This window comes from Chelonia mydas, chromosome 3 (genome assembly GCF_015237465.2).
Source record: "Chelonia mydas isolate rCheMyd1 chromosome 3, rCheMyd1.pri.v2, whole genome shotgun sequence".
NCBI classification, from domain to species: domain Eukaryota; kingdom Metazoa; phylum Chordata; order Testudines; family Cheloniidae; genus Chelonia; species Chelonia mydas.
The window spans coordinates 140,920,106-140,941,233 of record NC_057851.1 but is presented as its reverse complement, the minus strand read 5'-3'; the positions used below and the strand labels follow the sequence as shown (position 1 = coordinate 140,941,233).

General features: G+C 39.3%; 1 protein-coding gene and 1 long non-coding RNA gene across 21 annotated transcripts in view; one reads left to right on the top strand and one right to left on the bottom strand.

Moving 5' to 3' along the window:
* Positions 1-14,962, top strand: part of HEATR5B (HEAT repeat containing 5B) — a 93,525-nt gene extending 78,563 nt beyond the window's left edge. For 11 of the 18 annotated variants that reach the window (XM_037895426.2, XM_037895422.2, XM_037895418.2 and 8 more), the window contains 7 exons: positions 420-547; positions 2,285-2,429; positions 3,483-3,752; positions 5,195-5,419; positions 7,827-7,999; positions 11,961-12,174; positions 14,394-14,962. In XM_037895426.2, coding sequence (XP_037751354.1) covers positions 420-547; positions 2,285-2,429; positions 3,483-3,752; positions 5,195-5,419; positions 7,827-7,999; positions 11,961-12,174; positions 14,394-14,698 — 1,460 coding nt within the window. In that variant the 3' untranslated portion in view covers positions 14,699-14,962. The remainder of the gene's footprint in view (positions 1-419; positions 548-2,284; positions 2,430-3,482; positions 3,753-5,194; positions 5,420-7,826; positions 8,000-11,960; positions 12,175-14,393) is intronic. The other 7 variants (XM_043543405.1, XM_037895425.2, XM_037895423.2 and 4 more) reach the window with 1 other exon arrangement.
* On the bottom strand, positions 97-21,116 carry LOC114019061. Of its 3 annotated transcripts, XR_006289746.1 has the most exons (6): positions 20,634-21,116; positions 6,837-12,583; positions 6,692-6,759; positions 2,038-2,403; positions 1,789-1,893; positions 97-779 (listed from the first exon to the last, which is right to left on the bottom strand). It is a non-coding gene; the product is annotated as an uncharacterized LOC114019061 (long non-coding RNA). The 3 variants fall into 3 exon arrangements; XR_005224814.2 differs by having other exon boundaries at positions 1,789-2,403; XR_005224815.2 differs by lacking the exon at positions 1,789-1,893 and having other exon boundaries at positions 20,634-21,114.
* Positions 21,117-21,128: the final 12 nt, after the last annotated feature.

Sequence of the window (21,128 nt, the reverse complement as noted above, 5' to 3'; positions counted from 1 at the left end):
TGTGTATCTAGGTTATACCTGAAAATAAGATCTCTTCTATTGCAGTTTATTTTTTCCAGTTAAAATATTGTAATATAAAGAAACTTAAAAACACAGTTAAAAGTGGCAGATTTTTAATTTACAGATTTGCAAAAGCAAATGACCAAAAATTAGTTTCCTTTACAGATCTGTAGGTTAGTGACCATGATTATTTACTATCTCAATATTGGTTTTTCTGGGAAAAAGTGACTGGTTTGGCATACATATTAATACAAAGAATATCTCTCAATAGCAAAAATAAAACGAGTATAACTTTTGTGTTTTAAAAAATCCTCAAACAATCCCAACTTCCGCATCGTTTAAATACTTAAATATGTTATAAAAACAACCCTTATTATATTGGTATAGAAATGAGATTTTTTGTGTGTGTTTCTTTTCAGGTGTTAGTATACAATTCCTCTGTTCCCCCAGGCCTGAGGAGCCTGTTGAACATGTCACGTCTTGTTTACAAGCACTGCATACTTTACTGGATTCCCCTTGTGCTAGAATTCATATTGCAGAGGATCAGGTATAGTAAATAGGCCTAATAATATGTTACTGATGTTTGAATCTCAGTGGCTTATTCTGTTTTTAGATGCGTGTGTGTGTGTAAGTGTTCAGTGATTAATCTGTATTCTATTTACTTCCTCATCCCTGAAAATTAGAGCTGGTCCAAAACTAGAGGAAAAAAACGTTACTGAAATGTAGGCAAATTCAAAATATTTTTGTTGTTTTTCAGAATGATCCAATTTTTTCTTTTTCTGTAGATTTAAGAAAAAAAAATTGGTTATTACCTTAAATTTTCATTAATGATTTTTAAAAACTGACCTAGTAAAGTTAAAAACAGGAAAATAACAATAACAAAAAAGCTCCAACATTTTGCAAAACAAAAAATATGCTACAATTTTTTCATTTAGAATTTTTTTCATTAATTTTCAAAAGTAGGCAGTTTAGAAATGTTTTTCAAAAGTTCCATTTTTAAATAAAGAACAAATTTCAATGACAAATAATAGCAGTCAAAAAAGCAGCTTTACTGGAAATATTCTTCAGTCTTTATGTTCAATATCTAACTTACTAGATTCTCCTAGGGAGAGACATGAATTCTAAATTCAAGAAGGAAAACTTTATAAACAAAACTCAATATTTGTCATAGAAGAAATATATTGCTATATCTTGGAGGTAAGGGATCTATTTAATTTGCCATGATGATTTGGTGTAGGAATAAGTGGGATCTGTAAAAAGCTTTTCCATTTTAATTGGTGACTCATGTTTAATTTTTAATAGCAATTCAGTAAATCTAAAGATCATGGCAGTGGACTTATCACCCCTTTTCTTTTCCTTAATGCGTGATAAATCACAGCAGATGATGTACCTTATGATTATCTCTGACAGAGACTGTACACTTTTGTAGAACAGAAGGCTTTATAGGGAAAGTAGTATGGAAGTCCTGTAGCAACACTGTAGACCAAATACTCTCTCTTTATTTACAATTACTTTGATTTTTGCTAGCCACAGAGTTGAGTGTGAACTATTATGTGTTGTCCCCTCCCCTGCTCTTGAGTAAGTGGCATAAACGCCACGGTCAGCCATTCAGAAGATGTTTCAGATCACATGAGCTCAGTGGGCCTAATGCCACTTCTCTGAGTATCACAACCATGTCCCAGATGTATTCAAACAGTTTGTTTTCATGGGTCTTCATCCTTTAGCAGCCTTATGGTTTTACAAGGGCTTTAATTATTTATTATTTTGTGGGGAAAATACACTACTTACTCATAAATTGGGCAAAGTTAAGCTCCTGTGTGTGTGGTTGGTTACTTTGGCCATGGGAGGCTTTCCCTCCACATTCCCCAGCAGACTACATTAGTTTTCAAGCAGCTGAGGTGAAAAAATATATTGTTTTAAAAAAAAAAAAAGACAGTAAATTGCAAAACTCAACCAAATACATCCATTTAATACCATTAGGCTTGTGTATTGGCACACTTGCCCATTTTTAAAAAAATTTCTCCTTTTAAATCTTACCATTAAAACAGAAACGAAAGAACAATCCGACAAGCAATCCTTTGTGTTTCTCAAGTGTAAACCTCCTAAACCACAGTTTGCATGCATAGTGTGTACCAAAGAAATTGTGCTTTTTAAAACTGAGAAAAAATATTCTATGGCTAAGAATAACAGTAGATTAACTGGAAACCATTTTTGCTGATAATTAGGGGTCTGTGAATCATTCACTTTTAATTTACATTTAAAAAAATACTTTAATTTATTCTAGCTCCTTGGTGTTGAACTTCTGAGTGTGCTGCATCGACTCTTATTGACCTGGGATCCTCCTTCAGTCCAGCTGCTAGTTACAGGAGTTGTCCAGCAGATAGTGAGAGCAGCTCAAGATTACTTGCAAGAAAAAAGGAATACTCTAAGTAAGACTTTAAAAAGAAACAAACAAACTTAAAACTGTTGTTTGCATTTGCAGAGGAAAAAAGCAACAAATTTCCTAACTGGGAGAAGAACTCAGATTTATTAAAGTGTGGTTCTTCTCTGAAAACTGACTAGGTAAAAATGGCTCCTCCTTATCCCACAGATCTGTTCAATGTATTCAGAGTTATACCTTCAGAGCATAACTGTGGGGCAGGGCAAGGTTTTACTGCTTTCTACTATCATTAGTGCTGTAGAAAGAACCAGCACAGCTTAGAGAGAGTGGAATGCATTTGTTTCCTTTTTCTGCATCAATAGAATTGTTTATTGAAGCCCAGTAAGTTACATCTTTCTAAACCCATGCACGCAGTGGGACAGCACATGTGTTCACTAAAACATCATTTGAATTCAGAGTTGCATAGGGGAATTGAGGGCATAATTACTAGACTTTATTACTGACAATGTCAAAGGAGAGGACATAGCTTGTAAGTCTGCAACTCAGAAGAAAATCTTGAAAACTGAGCACAATTGATACTAACATCATGGAGACAGTACACAGAATCCCACAGTACTATTTTTAGAGTCACATTTCAGGTTGGAATTGCACTTGAATATTTTTTCTACAAAAACCTTAATTCGTAACTGAGATAAAGAAAAAAACCGATTGTATTAATGTACTTCACACGACATTGTGCCTGGCAACATGCAGAAGTTGGCATCTTTTGATGATAATTTTATCACAAGGGTTTTTTAAGAAGTATGAAACACAGCAACTGTTTTCAGACATTGTAATTATTAAATTTTATCAATTTCTGGGCTCATTATGGAATTTTAAAGTCAATTGTTACAATCACAAAACCTTTAAGGCAATTTAAAACTCCCTCAGTACATTTTAACTTTTAAAAGTAGTAGTTTTCTTAATCTGTGTGATCTGTCTGACATTATATACATTAATGTGAACCTCTAGCTCTTCTCAAAGTATTATCTACCTTCCAGTGTATTTTATCTAATATTTATTTTGGGTTCTTTACTATTTAATCAAATGTCTTTCACTGCAGATGAAGACAACATAAAGGAAAAAGAAACGTGCCTTGCATTAGGAGAAGGTGGTGAGACTGGTGGTCTTGAGCCTGGAAAGTCTCTTGTCTTTGCAGCCATGGAACTACTAATGTTTATCCTAGTACGGCATATGCCACATCTAAGCCCAAAAATGTCAGACTCTCCAAGTCATGTTTCTGCCAAACCTCAGCTCTCTGAAGAAAGTGCTCGCCTTGTGGCTGCCACAGTTACCATCCTATCTGACCTGCCTTCTCTATGCTCTCCAGCAGGTATTCTACTATAACTTCATATGCATAAATGAATGTGTTTTATGAGAAATATAAGACAAATCCTGTAATTTGAAATGACCAAATGACACAGCAGTAACTAAAAATGTTACCTCTGTTGCAGACCACTTTAAGTGAAGCTAATTTATTGATGGTGAGGTTAGATTCTAGAGCAATTTAAGGGTGACTGCTTTTCAGGTCACAGGACATCAGGAAAATCGCAAAATCAAAACTTGCACTGTATGCCCTGTTCTTTCGAATACAGCAGAGGTCTCTCTCATGTCTGCAAGAAATTACATTGACATTGCAGATGTTTAGCACTTCTTGAGGTTGAGCCCTTAATGAGGTGCAAAGTTAATAACAATTCTAGAGAAAGTAATTTCTGAAAAATACTTGGCCTGTAGTCCAAATTAGTGATTAATGGATGGCAAATGATTAGTTAAAAATAAAATTTTTCTACAAGCTAGCCCAGAGTCTTGCACTGCTGCCATGCAGGAGCCTATGATTTGATTCCTGGTCCCATTTTTTCTGGCTTTCAGGGATGACTGAGTAAAGGAGTGTTTGAGAAGCAGCATTACTCATTCCCTGCATCGAACAGAGCACTTCTATCATTCAGTAGTGACCTTTCAGACCAGTTAAAGAATGATACTGACAGCCGCCACAAGGAATTTTGGCCAGGTTTTCCTAGCCAGAAAGCTATCTGCCCAGACTCATGGCTTTAAGTATGAGCTGGGGGAAGGATGAGTACAAATTCTATGTCTGAGCTCTTTTTGGCTCCAATTGGGGTGCAAAATAAGCCCTAATCAAGAGAAAATCAAGAGAAAATGATCAATTATTTAACTGTTTTTGGTGCTTTGTGGCCCCCCATTACCCTAATATCTGAGCATCTCACAGTCTTTACTGTATTTATCCCTGTTTTATTGTATTTATCCTATTTGTGAAGTAGGGAAGTATTATTATCCCCATTTCACAGATGGGAAACTGAGGCATAAAAAAGGCTAGGTGACTTGCCCAAGCTCATACAGGAAGTCTGGTGCAGAGGAAAAAATTGAACCTGCATCTCTTCAGTCCCAAACTAGTACCCTAACCACTGGACCATCCTTTCTCTCTTTAATGGATTTTTAAAAATCATTCCTTGTCAGCCTAGAGCAAATTTTTAATGGCTGAGTTATAAATCCCTGAATTGCTGACTGCTTTTTAACTACATTAGCACAAATGACTCCAAATTATGTAATTTGTCATATAATACATTTGGAATATAATAAGATGTTTCTTAATTGTTAAAATAGTATTGAATTATATTTACTACCACATAAATAAATTATAATACATTTTGGTATATCCATTGCTAGCAAGAGATGTTCCACTAAGGAAATATAAAGAAGTTGTGGACTATACCTGGTGTTAGAATTAACTTCAAGAATGCACTTTATTTTTTATTTCAGGATGTATGACAATATTACCTACAATCCTGTTTCTGATTACAAGAGTATTGAAAGAAACTGCAGTAAAATCAGTGGATAATCAGGTCTCACCACCAGTCAGCGCAGCTCTTCAGGCGATAAAAACTACTGTAACTCTTCCAATGGCCAAGACTGAGGAAACTCATAAGCAATGGACCAGTCTTATCCGCAGCACTCTGGCATCTATCTTGGAATACTCCCAACCAGGTAAGCAGTTTACTCTCAACCAGTTAAGTAGATTAAAACTAAAGCTTCTGTTATGGAGAAATGAATGTTACGTGTTTGTATATAATATATTATAGGCTACCTATCAGTTTAGGATTATGGGGACGAAAAACTGTGATTAACATAGCATAGGTTGTAAAACAGAGAAAAGATCTAAGTGCTAACACAAGCCTGCCTAAACACTCTGCATTATAGTGAACTGTATATATAATGTATACAATGTATGTAATGCTGAATACAATGCCGATTTTAGAATAATACAGCCTTATCTCAGGGCAGCACACTCCACCTTCATCCTTGTTGACCTCTCAGCTGCCTTTGGCAATATTGATCATACTCTCTTTATTGAAATCCTGTCCTTACTTGGCTTTTACAAATCAGTTCTCTTCTACTTCTCCACTCATTTCCTCAGTGTCTTTTTCAGCAGGCCTCCCACTCCTCTCCTGTTTCTATAGGTCTCTCACAGGGCTTGGCACACTTACATTCTGTTTCTGCACATTTTCTTTAGGTAACCTCATCAACTCACACAGCTTCAACTACCATCTCTGTACCTTTGACTCACAAGTTTACCTCTCCATTCCTGACCTGTCTCTCTTCTGCCAGTTCTGCATCTCAGCCTGTCTCTCTGAAAACTCCTGGATGCCTCACAACCAAGTTAACAGCTTGTCTTCCTTTCCAAACCCTTCCTCACTTTCTGTTACTGTTGACAATCCATCCTCCCCCATGTCACCCACGCCCATAAACTAGGAATCATCTTTGATTATACCCCTCTTTTCCTTTTACCCCAAAATATCTGCCTGCCCAGAGAGACTCAGATCCAAAATGGCACATAGGGAGAGAGCCACTGTCTCAGGTAGGCAGAGCCATAATTGTATCGAGCTGTCTCAATATCTGTATCAATACCTGGAATTGTGGTTCAAGGAAACTGGAAGGCAGTGGTGCTTTAGGAGAATCGTATAATAGGCTTCATGTAGTCTTCATCATAGTGAGCATTACAGTAGTAATTCAGTGTGAAGGTAGTAAAGGCATGGACGACTGTGGCAAATTCACACCAGAGAATTGATCACAATATAGTCTAGCATAATACAGAGGGGTAAAAGACTAGCCACTGATATCACCAGGGAATCAAACAGAAGTGAGGACCCAAAAGCATCTCCAGATTTTAAATCTCCTTGACAAAGGATTGAGTGACCCTTTCAGTAATGGGAAAAACCATACCCCTGCCACAACCCCTAGATGCTTCCCGTGACCAACCAGCAGCATCTCCATCTTGTCTGCACTGACTTCAACCAGCTTCCTCTGATCCAAGCGTCTTCTCTGCCCTAGAAGAACAAAGGCTGGTACAATCCATGTTTTCTGACCCAAAAGAGAGATCCAGAGATGCACGTCATTTACCTACCGCAAGTATCTCGGCCAAAACGATCTCACTACACCCCCAAATAGCCTGAAATATAGATAGAACGGGAGAGCGGGGTGGGAAGAGTTGGCAGAAGTGGTCATGTGAAATCTGAAGGGACAAAAGAGTAATTACACAATGCCATCCTTTAGGATCGTTGAGCAGAAACAATAATTGGATTAAGTTTTCCAGGCCAAACCCATATTAATTTTCAGTGGCCTCTTTAATTACGTTTCATCAAACTTCTCTCTTCCAACTTCACCTTGGCTCAAGGGCCTTCAAGCCCCCATTTCCACAAGCACCACTGACGCTTATTGTAGACCTTTTGTGGACTTTAGGAGATTTCATTTAACTCCTTGCAAGGTGCAAGGGTTTGCATGCCTTCAGTTCACTTTTCAGGACAGAATGAAGTTGCACACTTCACCAGTTTAGCAAAATGGACGGTGTGATTTTCACAGGCTTATTAACACCGTCAAATCATAAATGATTTTCAGCAGAACACTCAAGAACCCTTCTCCTTAGTGCAGGCTATTCCCATACTAGATTTTAGGTTTTTACATCCCAACCATTTCAGCTGTAGAGGCTGTTTTGAAAGGGTTTGCAAGAGACTTGGTTGTAATGGGGACAGCATAATGTTTTTTCCACCATCTTTCTGCTCAAAAATAGCATAGTTGTATTTGCTAAAACTTTAAAAACAATAAAAATATATCTGTGGTTAGAGACCAAGCATGAATAATTTTGGCTGCATAGGTGGAAATTTCAGGAAGTTTTAAGCAGTTTAAAAGAGAGGATTAGACTAGAGTTAATCACCTTAAACAATCTCAACTATATCAGTCACTACCACTAATAGTTAAAATGTGACTCTGGTAGTGGTGAATAGGCACGTATTTGAGTGTAATTGAAGTCTTTTCAAGTATATCTCTTTGTTGTGAATTATTCTAGTACATTAGGATTTACTAAACAAACTCTAAAACCTTTTCACAATAAGCTCAGCCTTTTCTTTTTGTTTTTCAGAGGGCACCAAGTCTATTCTTGATGAAGTAAGCATGCTTACAGCGATTGCTCTTTTCCTTTGGTCTGCAAGTACAGAAATAATTGGAGTGCTGTCCTTACAGAACGGCTGCATTAACAGATTTAAAAATGCATTGAATTCCTGCGATCCTTGGGTAAGCTCATCATGTGGAAGCGTGCACAATATTTTAAATGGTTGACATAAAGTAACTAGGAATAATGTTACATTTTCTGAAATCTATAATTTCTTCACTTCAAAAAGTAACCAGATCCTGCTTGTCAGATTAACAAATTAATCATCACAACTATTGCCTCAATGGCAATTATAACAAAACTTGGCACTTCTGAAGTAGGATTTTCAAGTTACTTGTGCCAAATTCTTGATTTATATGGATTTATAAAAGTTACATCTTTGTTAATATAAGAAATTTTAGGAAGGAAAAGACCACTGGGCCAAAAAAATCTAGACTTTCTCTGGTTTATTTAATACTACTTCCTCATAATGCTACTCAAACTCCTGTTTCCATAGATAAAGATTAAGGCCCAAATTTGCTGTGATTCTCCTACTTATATATGTACAAAATTTGTGTTTGTTACTTACATGGGGGAGGGATAGCTCAGTGGTTTGAGCATTGGCCTGCTAAACCCAGGGTTGTGACTTCAATCCTTGAGGGGGCCATTTAGGGATCTGGAGCAAAAATTGGGGATTGGTCCTGCTTTGAGCAGGGGGTTGGACTAGATGACCTCCTGAGGTCCCTTCCAACCCTATGATTCTATGAAAACCCATTTTGAGTGTGCAGTTCAGGGATACAGTTATCTGATTTGCACGTGCATATCATTTCAGAAGTCCTCTGAAAATGGTTACTTATTTGTCGCAAACTCATTTATGCTTTTTGTTTTGTCTTCTCTTTAAATTATCTTTTCAACTAGTCCATTGCAAAAGCGATAAATTGTAGCCTGACTTGGCTCAGACATGCTCAGTTAGCATGAAGTGAAACATAATTGCCATGTAGAAATCAGTTTGTTGGAGCAATTATACAGATGTGCAGATAGGAGCTTACAAAGTGTAATTTTAGGTGAAAGAATGTTTCCCAAACTCATGTGTAACAGAAGGTCTTGTAGTCCCAAAGTCAGAGAACTCACTTTATGCCAGGACAGATACCTGTTCACCAGTTGGAGAAATTGTTGGGTTAGGGACTGAAGCCTCCCCAGGGCCCCTTTTTGTGACTTCTTGTTTCATGGACTCCACCTGTTTGCTCTTCCTCCCCCACAGGTAGAGATTTTCTCATCACCAGAGAGAGACAGTTAACAATTCACACAATATTATCTGTCACATCCAATTTACAGTTGCACTTAAACTGAATACTATTTGCTTGAAAGGAACAATGAAGAGAGAGAGACTAGAGGAAGTAAAGGGAGATGATATAAAGAAAATGATCACCAATTCTTCTCTTACCTAAGCCAGGGCTGCACTGAGCAGACTAGGATTGGTTATAAAGGTTAAAGGTTGGCAGTGGTAACTTACCATGTTATAGTGTCCCTTCTCCAAGCTCTCTGAGTAATGACAAGATATCTAAAAGAGAACTACTTTCCCTGTGCTCCTTCTTTAGGGGAGTGGGCGCGGGAGGAGAAAATTCTGTCCATGTTTAAGAAAGAACTGCCTTATATAGGCCAGTTCTTTGCTCCCTCTCCCTCCCCCCCCAATCCAGTTATATAGATGAATTGTTATCTCCAAACTTTATTTTTTGATGTAGGTCTAAACTTCTTCCTCTGTTTTCTCTACTGTTCTTGGGGTTTTCCTGTAGGTTTTCTATATAATGTTTCCCTCACACAGGCATTCAGAGATTTCCTGAAGAGAAAAATATAAAAAAAAGCATGCCATATTTAGGCATTTAGAACTCTAGTCCACCTGAGAGTCCTTCTCTGCAGTGGAGTCATCTGTTTCCAGATTGAACTGAGGTCTTATGCTCTGTCACTGTTCAGCAGTTTACAAAAGCTTGACTTGCTGGAGTTCTTAAGGTGGGAAACAGTTTGAGACCATGTCTCTTCTTCTAGTTCAATAGTCACACCTACAGGAGCTCTTGATAGAGACAATGGAGAGGGAAGTGTCTAGTGTGCTGAGAAGGAGCCTTTACATCTATCCCTATTTAGCTCTGTACAGAGACTGACAACAGGAGAAGTTCATTTCTCTCCTCCGTTTTTAAGGAAGTTCTCTGCCTTTCTCATCTAGCCAGTAATGAACACTCTCCTAGCACAGTTTTGGTAACAGAGAGCAGCGTAATATCAGCCATACTGTGTCCATACTTTGTTTTGTATGTACACAAGGGAAATATACTCTGGATTGCATTGTATTATTTATTTTATTTTTTCAATATATAAAATGACAACTACAGCAGCTCCTAGGTGGGCACACATTAATGATAAACGGACATACATTTAAAAATACGCTGAAATGACATAAAATAGAGAATTCTTTAAAAATACTCGTACCACCAAAGACTAGTGCTCCACCACTGAAACAACAGCCTCAGGCAAAAGCCTGAACGGATAGCTATGCTTTATATTATACCCTTCCATTAGGAAACTCAGGCTTTGTTGGACAAACAGAAGTGAATTGCAGAATCAAGAGCTCTCAGCTAAGAAGCCTTTGTCCCTTCATTCCATTCTGGGAACCTTTGATCTCAGAAAGAGCTCTACAGACTCCAAAGTGGATTCAGGCCCTGATCCTGCACCATTAGAGTTAATGGAAGCTTTGTCATTGACTTCAGTGAGTGTAGGATCTGCACAAATTCTACATTTGAGAATAGATTAAAAGAACTGTGGACCAAATTCTGCTATCAAAAGCTGTCATAGGGGTCCTGCTGAAGTCTATGAAAGCTTCTACCTGCAAATGTGAAGATTTTGTTCTTAAATATGTGCAGTTTAAACAAAAGCTAATGAAAGGGTGTGTGGTAAGTCACTTCAAGAATTTGAAGAGTCAAAACAACAAGGATGGAAGAATATTATTTATAGTGGTACGGGAGTACAAATTGAAGTAACCAGTTGAAACTGGTCCCAGAATTTAGGCTGAATATCAGGAAAAATGTTCTGAGATGGAAATTTTAGACAGCATCCAAATGGAAGTTGAGGAAGCTCCAACACACTGGGGACCTCCAAATCTCAATTATACAGAGCACTATCAAATCCGTTGCAAGGAATTAATCCTGCATGGATAGCAAGATAAACCAGGTAACCTAATAGGTCTCTTTCATCCTTACTTTCTATGAATCTACAATCTATAATTTTAATTTGTAATCTTATCTATACTTCCAAGTTTTCTGCACCCCAAAATGTGATCAGTGTCAGATTGATCTTCTCACAGGTCATTAATACATTGAATAATACAGCTCAAAGTCCCTTAGGGGGGACTGCTTGATAACTGACCCTATGAGGTGTTATAAATATGTCCAACTTCGTAGCCTCCGTTTTGGATTATCATATGGTATTCAAGGCCATATCTCTCCAATTTGTCTGAGATTCCTATGTAGTATTTTGGAAAAATCCCTTTTAAATGCCAAATCAAATACATTCACTGAGTTCTCCTTATTGACACCATTTTAGAATATAAAGGACATCAACTTAGTTTTCCATGACCTATGTTTTGTAATTACCTTAATCTACTCTAATACTTTTTTTTAGGCTGTGGGGACCCCTTTGCCTTTGTGGAATTGGAAGGGAACTTCAAATGACTCCTCAGATACATCCAGTGTTATTGCTAGTAGTTGTTGTTTATGGAGTCAGCTCCCTGTGGACTCTAGAATGCATCCCATATGGCTGATTAGTATGTTGTTAACTATTCTTTAACTTTCCTATCCTACCTAGCTTCACTTAATCATTGCTCTATTGTTTCCTGCATTTGTTTCCTAGTTGCACTCCTTTTTCTTGTATTGAAAACTGAGTAACAGTATTTTTAGCAGCTGAGCCAGCTGTTAGTCTTTTGCTGTTTTCCGCCAATTTCAGTGGTCTTTTTCCTTTATTTCCTCCAAGCATTTTTATGTTCACACAAATATATGATGGATTGTATTGCCAACCGCCAAGCCAATATACAAATCAATAAAATGTACTTATCTTGATTAGGTTCAAGCCAAGTGTTATCAGCTTCTACTTTCTGTATTCCAACACACCAACCGTGCCCTGTCAACTCCGTACATCCATTCATTGGCACCAATAATGGTTGAGAAACTGAAAGCTGTAGAAAGTAATCGTCCAAACAGCAACACAGAGCTTTTAGCAGTCCAGGAAGGAATTAAAGTCCTTGAAACATTGGTTGCCCTTGGTGAGGAGCAGAATAGTAAGTATCTTTTTTTCTGTAGAACACTAATAACTCTGAAATACAACCTTTTACATAAGGAATGTTGTAGTTAGGGATATGGTGGTGGAGGTGATACATTTACAATGGTGTTTGAAATGAGCATTGGCCTGCTAAACCCAGGGTTGTGAGTTCAATTCTTGAGGGGACCATTTAGGGATGTGGGGCAAAAATTGGGGATTGGTCCTGCTTTGAGCAGGAGGTTGGACTAGATGACCTCCTGAGGTCCCTTCCAACCCTGATATTCTTTGATTCTATGATGCAAAAACCTGTGATTGTATTATAGCTTTACATGACAAGGGCTGTTGTATGCCAGGATTGCACTAGCACTCTTTCCTCTTGTGGTTGTAAAGACATCTTCCAAATGTGGTGTAGTATTGTTGTCTTGTGCCTGCATATGGAAAAAAGTAATAGAGAGCTGCAAACTGCTCCAGTTGTTATCTCTTTCACTACTGACCATTTTAGCACACGGATTGCCTATTGATCTAGGTATTTCTACCAATACTACACCCATCACCAAAGTTATTTGATTACCCTGAGAAACAGCTATGCTGGGTTTGGAAGGGCTGTTTGAAATTGTGGGCAAGTCTGAAGAGAGTAACATCAATTTCTTTCTGCAGAAAAGAATATTCATATAATATCTTAAAATTCAGTTAAGTTAAAAATGAATCTGCATTCGGAGACCGATTGACACCCCAGAGACAAATGTAAATAAGATTACTGTTTTCAGCGTATTCCCCAGTGATATTCATCCACATTAAAAACAAAACCCCCACATACAATTGGCAGAACTTACTCAGGAGTCACTCTGGTTTTGGAATAGGTGAGCTGAGCAGGTGTGAAATGATAGACTAGTAGAAATGTGTGGGGGAAAGTCTGTCCAACATCTGATTTTTGTTAACATTAGTTAGAGCCAAGCATATCAGTCCCCCTACTTACATGAGAGCTCAGTTCACATTTATCCCAAAATATAAGAACATAATGAGTAATATTCTGATCAATCCTTTAACCAAAAATGTTTATTATGAACTTAAAATTTATAGTCTAACATAATTATTTATTTTAAGCAAAATAAAGCTGTAATTAGCTGCTGATTTTTTGAATAATCTATGACTGCTTTAGTTTACTTTTTCTTTTTTCCAAGAACAGTCTCTTCCTTGGGTTGCTATCTCATCCGATCTCACAAGCTAAGCACACTTGGGCTTGTCAGAACTTGGATGGGAAACTTTCAGAGTCTTGGCAATTTAGTAGATGACTCTCTTCTGAGTCTTTGAGCCAGTGCACCAACACAAGGGGCACTGTTCTATTGGAGGTATAATCTTTCAAACAAGAACTAAGATCCTAACCAACCGTAGTCACTAAAGATACCAGGAAGCTCTTCACAAAAGTAACGATAATAAATACTAATACTTTGTGTTTACATAGCATCTTTTATTTGGGGCTCTCAAAGTACTATACAAACACACTTCGATCCCCCTGTGTGAGAGATTAATAGTATGCCCATTTTACAGATGGGAAAACAGATGCATAACAAGAATAAGTGATTTGCTGAAAATCACGGAATGAGTCAGTGACAAAGACCGGGTCTAGAATGCAGGAATTCTGATTCATAAAATCCTTACTCTGACCACTAAACCATACATTCAGAGTAAGAGGTATGCCAGTGTCCTAGTCAAATTCCAAACATGGTAGCTATATTATCCTACTAATACTTCTATTTCCCTGCTGCATTTTCAAACTGATATGGAGGTACTCTTCAGTTTGTGTCCTAAACTGGTATGTCATACTCCCCATGATGGCTGCTTTACAAAAGTAAGATGAAAGTGATTTCTCAATCTGTAAAATCCTGTAGGATCCTTTGAGGTACAAGATGCTCTAGCAGTTTAACACATTTAGCAGTGAGCGCTATCAGGCTTTGCCCTAATCTCCCCAGTGAAGTGGCTGGAACAGAACTGAAGTGTATTAAACACAAGAAAATGTGGAATACAGCCAAATCCTACACTGGCCAGGAAAAAGACTGGATGTCCTGAAAAAAGGTCTTCTGCTTTTCAGACTCCTTTGATTTTATTATATTATTGCTGTGTTTGTTTTCAACTTTGATTGTAATGACTCTTTTATAGGAACAGTATTATTGCCACAATTAATTTTCCATATAGTTTTCATTTCTAATCTATTATGCTTTTTTCTTTTCTCACTTTCAGGAGTCCAGTTGCTTGCTCTTCTAGTTCCAACTCTGATCTCTTATTTACTGAATGAAAATGCTTTTGCTTCTGCATCTACAGTATCAAAAGATCTTCATGAATTTGCACTCCAGAATTTAATGCACATTGGTCCCCTCTACCCTCATGCTTTCAAGACAGTAATGGGAGCTGCTCCTGAATTGAAAATACGTCTAGAAACTGCAGTCCGTGCAAGTCAGGCCAGCAAAGCAAAAGCAGCTGCCAGGCAACCACCACCCACAATACATTCTGTCCCAACAATTAAACTTAAAACTAGCTTTTTTTGAATTATTTTGAGTTGTTATTTTTAGGATCATACCTACAATTAAAAGTCAGAAGCACTACATCATTCCTTATGTGCTACTGCATATATGTCTGTATTTTGCATTGTTTGTATGTCAGAGGCAATCTAATAGCTTTATGTGTAATTACTTGAAATTTGTGCATTATAAGGGAAGTAGCGTTACAAGTATTTATATAGATTTTTAAGAAATTGAATTTGTTTGATCATATTTGTGAATCTATGTTATAAATTATCCACCAAAAAAGTATCATCTGTCCTACTAAATTGTGTTTATTTTTAGAATACTGAGTCAAACCTTACAAATGCAAGTGTTTTTAAAAGCTAGTTAATGCTATCCCACTGTTGTACCAGCACACTAACACAGCAGGGTTGTAGTGGGTGGAGAAACCAGTGTTCAGTATTTCCTATTTATCTTTGGAAATTTCAGGTGTAATAATCACTTTTTTCATTTAAAAAAGAACCCCACAAACCTGGTGAAGTTGGGGCGTATCAAACCTATAATTCATTTCAGGTCATATGAAATACAAAAAAACCAGGAGTTGGAAAAGATTGCAGTCTTTTCCAAGATAAACAATCAAGCATGCTGTCAAAATAAGATGTTATTAACTTTGTGGTATATCTCTTTCAGATCAGTTTCCATGCCTGAGAGTTAATAAAAGGATTCAAAGAACCAACACCCTCCCCCATCTCTCACTAAGATAAATAAAAAGATGCACTGGAAATAAGGTTTATAAATAGGACCATATGCCATCTCCATTTCTGTGGCTCTGGAATTTGCCTGTTGCAAAGGTTCCTGTGGTAAACTTTTCCTACTCTGCCCAGATCCCACAGTTCAGTGTTATGCTTACTTTGCCTGGATTCTCAGACAGAGGAAAGAGAACTGTTACCTGCTACAAGATTTGACTATACTGGGAGCCATTGGGCTGTTTCTCCTGCCAGACTTCACAAGGGGCTGGTGGAGAACCTTCTTCCTGCAGCCACAGGGAGTGGGCCAGAGCTCTCTTACACCTTTCTTAGTGTCAGGAAGAGGTGGAAGACATAAAGCCATATACTCTGTGCATATCAGACCTACAATTTCTGGCAAGGATCCTGATTTATTCGATGCAATAGTGCTGTTTTCCTTGGTAAACTGGGAATTGTGCAACATTGTGAAATATACAGGAAAATACTGAAGTACCGTATTTGTATTGAATTATATGTTAATGCCTCTGTTCCTATCCATTTTAATAGTCAATTGAAATCTCTGCATTTTAATGTTTTTTACACTGCTTTAGAATTTCCAGTTTGCCACATAAATCAGGGGCCCTTCCTATATAGGTTTGTTGTGTCATACAACCTATAGGGCTTTCATAATGAATGTAGGTATGTTTCTATCCCTCCATCTTTGCTGTTCATTCAGGTGTTCCTGTAACAAGTCAATGTACAAGTTATTTATAAAATTTGAGAAGTGGATCCTAAAATTTCTATTGTTTGAACCTCACAATAGGAAATGAGTAGTAATCAGAATTTAATTGTATGATTAATATTTGGCTGAAATAGGTATGGATTCTGATCTTGCCGTAGGCATTTACCCATCTCTTTCTTCTAAATAGCCACTGTGATAGCCCTTCCTTTGAGCGTCTATGCAAGGGGAAGGGAAAGATCAACTGTAATGAAAACCAATTAACTAAGAACAAGGTAGTTCTTTCACCCTGTCACAGTTAGTTTATGCAAACCCTTTAACATAACGTTATGTTTAGAAAAGTTTTTAATTCAGAATTGTTCTTGACCATTATTCAAGATCACAAAGAATGGTGTGAGCCCTATGTTCCTGCAAACAGTTATGATAGGATGTATCTTTACTCCCACACTTTGTTCCACTAACGTAGTAGGACTAGACATGAGTGTAAAGACATGGAGTAATGAACTGTTTATAGAATGAAGCCCAAAGTGAGCAGGTCCTCAAGGAATCAATTCTGAAGCACTTAGAGGAGAGGAAAATGATCAGGAACAGTCAGTATGGATTCACCAAGGGCAAGTCATGCCTGACTAATCTAATTGCCTTCTATGACGAGATAATTGGCTCTGTGGATGAGGGGAAAGCAGTGGACGTGTTATTCCTTGACTTTAGCAAAGCTTTTGACATGGTCTCCCACAGTATTCTTGCCAGAAAGTTAAAGAAGTATGGGCTGGATGAATGGACTATAAGGTGGATAGAAAGCTGGCTAGATTGTCGGGGTCAAGGGGTAGTGCTCAATGGCTCCATGTCTAGTTGGCAGCCGGTATCAAGCGGAGTGCCCCAAGGGTCAGTCCTGGGGCCGGTTTTGTTCAGTATCTTCATTAATGATCTGGAGGATGGTGTGGACTGCACCCTAAGCAAGTTTGCAGATGACACTAAACTGGGAGGAGAGGTAGATACGCTGGAGGGTAGGGATAGGATACAGAGGGACCTAGAGAAATTAGAGGATTGGACCAAAAGAAATCTGATGAGGTTCAACAAGGACAAGTGCAGAGTCCTGCACTTAGGACGGAAGATTCCCATGCACTGCTACAGACTAGGGACCAAATGACTAGGAAGCAGTTCTGCAGAAAAGGACCTAGGGGTTACAGTAGACGAGAAACTGGATATGAGTCAACAGTGTGCCCTTGTTGCCAAGAAGGCCCTTGGCATTTTGGGATGTATAAGTAGGGGCATTGCCAGCAGATCGAAGGACGTGATTGTTCCCCTCTCCAACATTGGTGAGGCCTCATCTGGAGTACTGTGTCCAGTTTTGGGCCCCACACTATAAGAAGGATGTGAAAAAATTGGAAAGCGTCCAGCGGAGGGCAACAAAAATGATTAGGGGACTGGAACACATGACTTATGAGGAGAGGCAGAGGGAACTGGGATTGTTTAGTCTGCGGAAGAGAAGAATGAGGGGGGATTTGATAGCTGCTTTCAACTACCTGAAAGGGGGTTCCAAAGAGGATGGCTCTAGACTGTTCTCAGTGGTAGCAGATGACAGAACGAGGAGTAATGGTCTCAAGTTGCAGTGGGGGAGGTTTAGATTGGATATTAAGAAAAACTTTTTCACTAGGAAGGTGGTAAAGCACTGGAATGGGTTACCTAGGGAGGTGGTGGAATCTCCTTCCTTAGAAGTTTTTAAGGTCAGGCTTGACAAAGCCCTGGCTGGGATGATTTAGTTGGGGATTGGTCCTGCTTTGAGCAGGGGGTAGGACTAGATGACCTCCTGAGGTCCCTTCCAACCCTGATATTCTATGAAAGAGTGGCAGCAAAGAATTATTTGTTTTATTCTTTCTTTCTATACATAGTGATTAAGTTAATTAAAATTTACAATATAATTCATAATTTCAAAGCTGAAACACTAAACGCTCGTTTGAATAAAAAAGTACAAGCCTTTTAACATTTCATTAGAGAAGGCAAATTTCAAAATAAATGTCAGCAAGATTTTTAGAGAAACCATACAAACATGTAAAACAGCTGGAAGTGAGAAAAACAATATGATGTGCTTTCTCTCATTGTTTCAAGTTAGTTTATGCTTACTGGGTTCCTATCCATGCCATGCAACAAACATCCCAATGAAATTTCTGGATTTTTTTTTGTTGTGCATTGAGGACATGTCTTCCCTTCTGTCATGAGCTATCTGCCAGTTTCTCTCTGCCTTGCCTGAATTAGCAGCAAGAATTCTTGTTGTTGTCTCCTAATTTCCCCTAAAATAGTCTTGTTTTACCCTAGCACTTTTTTTCCAGTCAGAATTGAATCTTACTAAACAAGATGGCTGGAAACTCAGAAAAGGCAAAGAAACAACTCTTAAAATGCAAGTTTAGAGCCAGCCAAGCAATAGTGGGAAGCTGTAGGAAGCCAGTTAAAAAAAAGTAAAATAGGCGAAAAATGTTAATTGACAGGAAAAAAGACAGAAAGAGATTGAGGGATAAGGGAAAGGCAGATGCAGATGAAAAGAGAAGCTTTTTCTCCACCACATACACACAAACTGGGTTCTCATGCTCATTTAGAAACAAACGTCTCAAGTTTTCCATCTACATTGTCCTGTCCTTTTCCTGCTCCTCAGGGGAAAAATGATTTTATATAATAATCTGGCACTAAACTACATTTGATTAAAAGGCAAAGTAACTTGGCATGCCTTCCTCGCTTTTGTTCTTCCTCTCTTTTCCTCTCTCTGCCTTTCCCAGGTTTCATGGTCTTTTTTCAGTGTCCGTTTTCCTCTGAATTAACTTCTTTCCACTTCCCCTCTCCATTTTTCTTCTCTCTCTCTACTCCTTCCTGTTTTTCTCACTGCCCTCCTTACTTTTGCTCCCTTTCTTGCTCCCTATGAGCTTGGTTTTCTCCAGCTCCTATTTTCTCTCACCTCTCCTGCTTTTTCCATCTTCTTTGCTATCCCTCATTCTCCTTTTCTCTCTCTCCATGCTCCTTCAGTATTTTTTCCCTCTCAGGCTTATGGCCCAGCAAGGAAGCAGGCAAGTACTGGCCTTCTGAAGAATAGATGCCCATCAGCGAACCGGAAATACTTGTTTGAGAGGCTCAGCAACACTCCTAGGCTGTACAAAATATGGTGAAGGCTCTGGGACTACTCAGTGCCTTTACCACTGATGGGCCTGTACAAATGCTCAGCTTATGCCAAGACAGTATCATTGGTGACACATGGGTCTGTTGCTTACAGAGCTTGCAGCATTTTTAGTGGCATCACATGTTCTCAGCCTTTTTAGCTTTCTTCTGGATTTGGTAATGCCATTCCTTTTCAGCAAAGCTCCTTTCATTAATATCTCTATGTGAATCTGTAGTAGATCTCTGAGTGGGCCTAGGCTATGAGATAGGAAGCAAAGCCTCACACTGAGGGCCATGGCAGCTGCAGCAGAGTAGGAGGCTCTGGCTCTCCTCCTCCTTAAACACCAGCTGGTGAATCCATCGCCTAGGCCCAGCTTCTCAAGAGGAGCCAATTTTAGAAGTTTAGGCTCCCACTGTCCTTTCAAAGGAGGCTGTGGTTCCTATGAGACTTCCTGCAATATGGTCCAGTAACCTTCCTCACCATTCCCCTTTTAGGGAGAACAGAGCTTCCAGGACAAGCTTCCTTCTACTGCAGTTCTGTGGGGTGGCTTTACAGGTCTCAGCACTCCAGCTTTTTCTTCTGCTGCAGGGAAGAGCAGTCTTCAGAAGATCCTCCTGTGCTGAACCCTTACAGCACCACAGCTCTGCAAAACTACTCTTCCAGGCAGCTCATCTTAAGAGTTTTCCTCCCTGAGGCTGGGGAGGCGGGGACTGCGGTGCACTATAATTTTCAGTGCCCCAGTTCCCTGTCTCCATCCCCTTACAGTTGAGGAAAATGGCCCTTTCTACTCCAGCCATTTTTTAATACTGTAGTTTTGTAACATGCTGGCTAAGCCCATGTCTACACTACAAAATTGTCAACCACCATACAGCCACTGCAGTTATTAAATTGCTTGTGTGCACATGCTTGGCTCCTTGTGTTAGTGGTGCACATCCTCATCAGGAGCACTTTAATCTATTGTATTGTCAGTGTGGGGCATAGTGGGATAACTCCTGAAAGCCAATAACAATGCAGTAACGCTGACGCTGTGTTGAACTAACTACCTTGACTGACTTAACACCACCTCCTCAAACAGTGTAACTAAATCAGCACAGAGAGGCACTTATGTTAGTGGGAACCAAATTTAAGCGAAGGCTGCTTACGTTGACCTAACCGTGTGGGGGGTGTAAACTGAGCCTCACTGTGTTATCTCCCTCCAGAACCTAATCTTCAGAGGCTACTGTAACCAGTGAACAGACTTGCTTCACTACCTCCCATGGTAAAGGCTGTTGAAGGTCCTGAGTAGAAAGTGCCTGTACGGTGGATGCATCACTGATCAGACCTGCCTTAGCTTTATGCAAAGTTGTATGAAGCTGCTCTTGCAGAAAATCTTACCATGCTGCCGAGAAAGTGATTATTTGGATACAACTGCCAGCCTCGGTCTCTGACTGTCCTCTGTTCCAAAGTGTGCCACCCAGCCTTACAGCGGCCAGGAGCAGTTCTCGTGGTTAAAGGCTGGGGTGAGAAATGGTTAATTTCCTCTGGAATTCGTACATGTCTCACGATCCTGCTCTGTTCGTGGCCCTGTACGTCTGTCTGATGCCCCTGTCATGGGCCTCTGCCAGCTCCCAGGGAGACAAGGCCCGGCGGGAGAGGGGGTTGGTTTTCGGGCGAGGGTTACGTGGATTCTCTCCTCCAGCCCCTGCTTTTGCGGGGTGGGAGGAGCGGAAGTGGGTGAGGGTCTGCCTGGAAGGCGCCTGCTGACTCCCAGCTCCTGGGGGCAGAGCACTTGTCTGCGGAGCTGACGCAGGGATGTTTTCCCAGTTACTCTAGTGTGACTTCCGTTTCTCACAAGTGGGGAGCAGCCGGCGACCGAGGGCGGGACAGAGT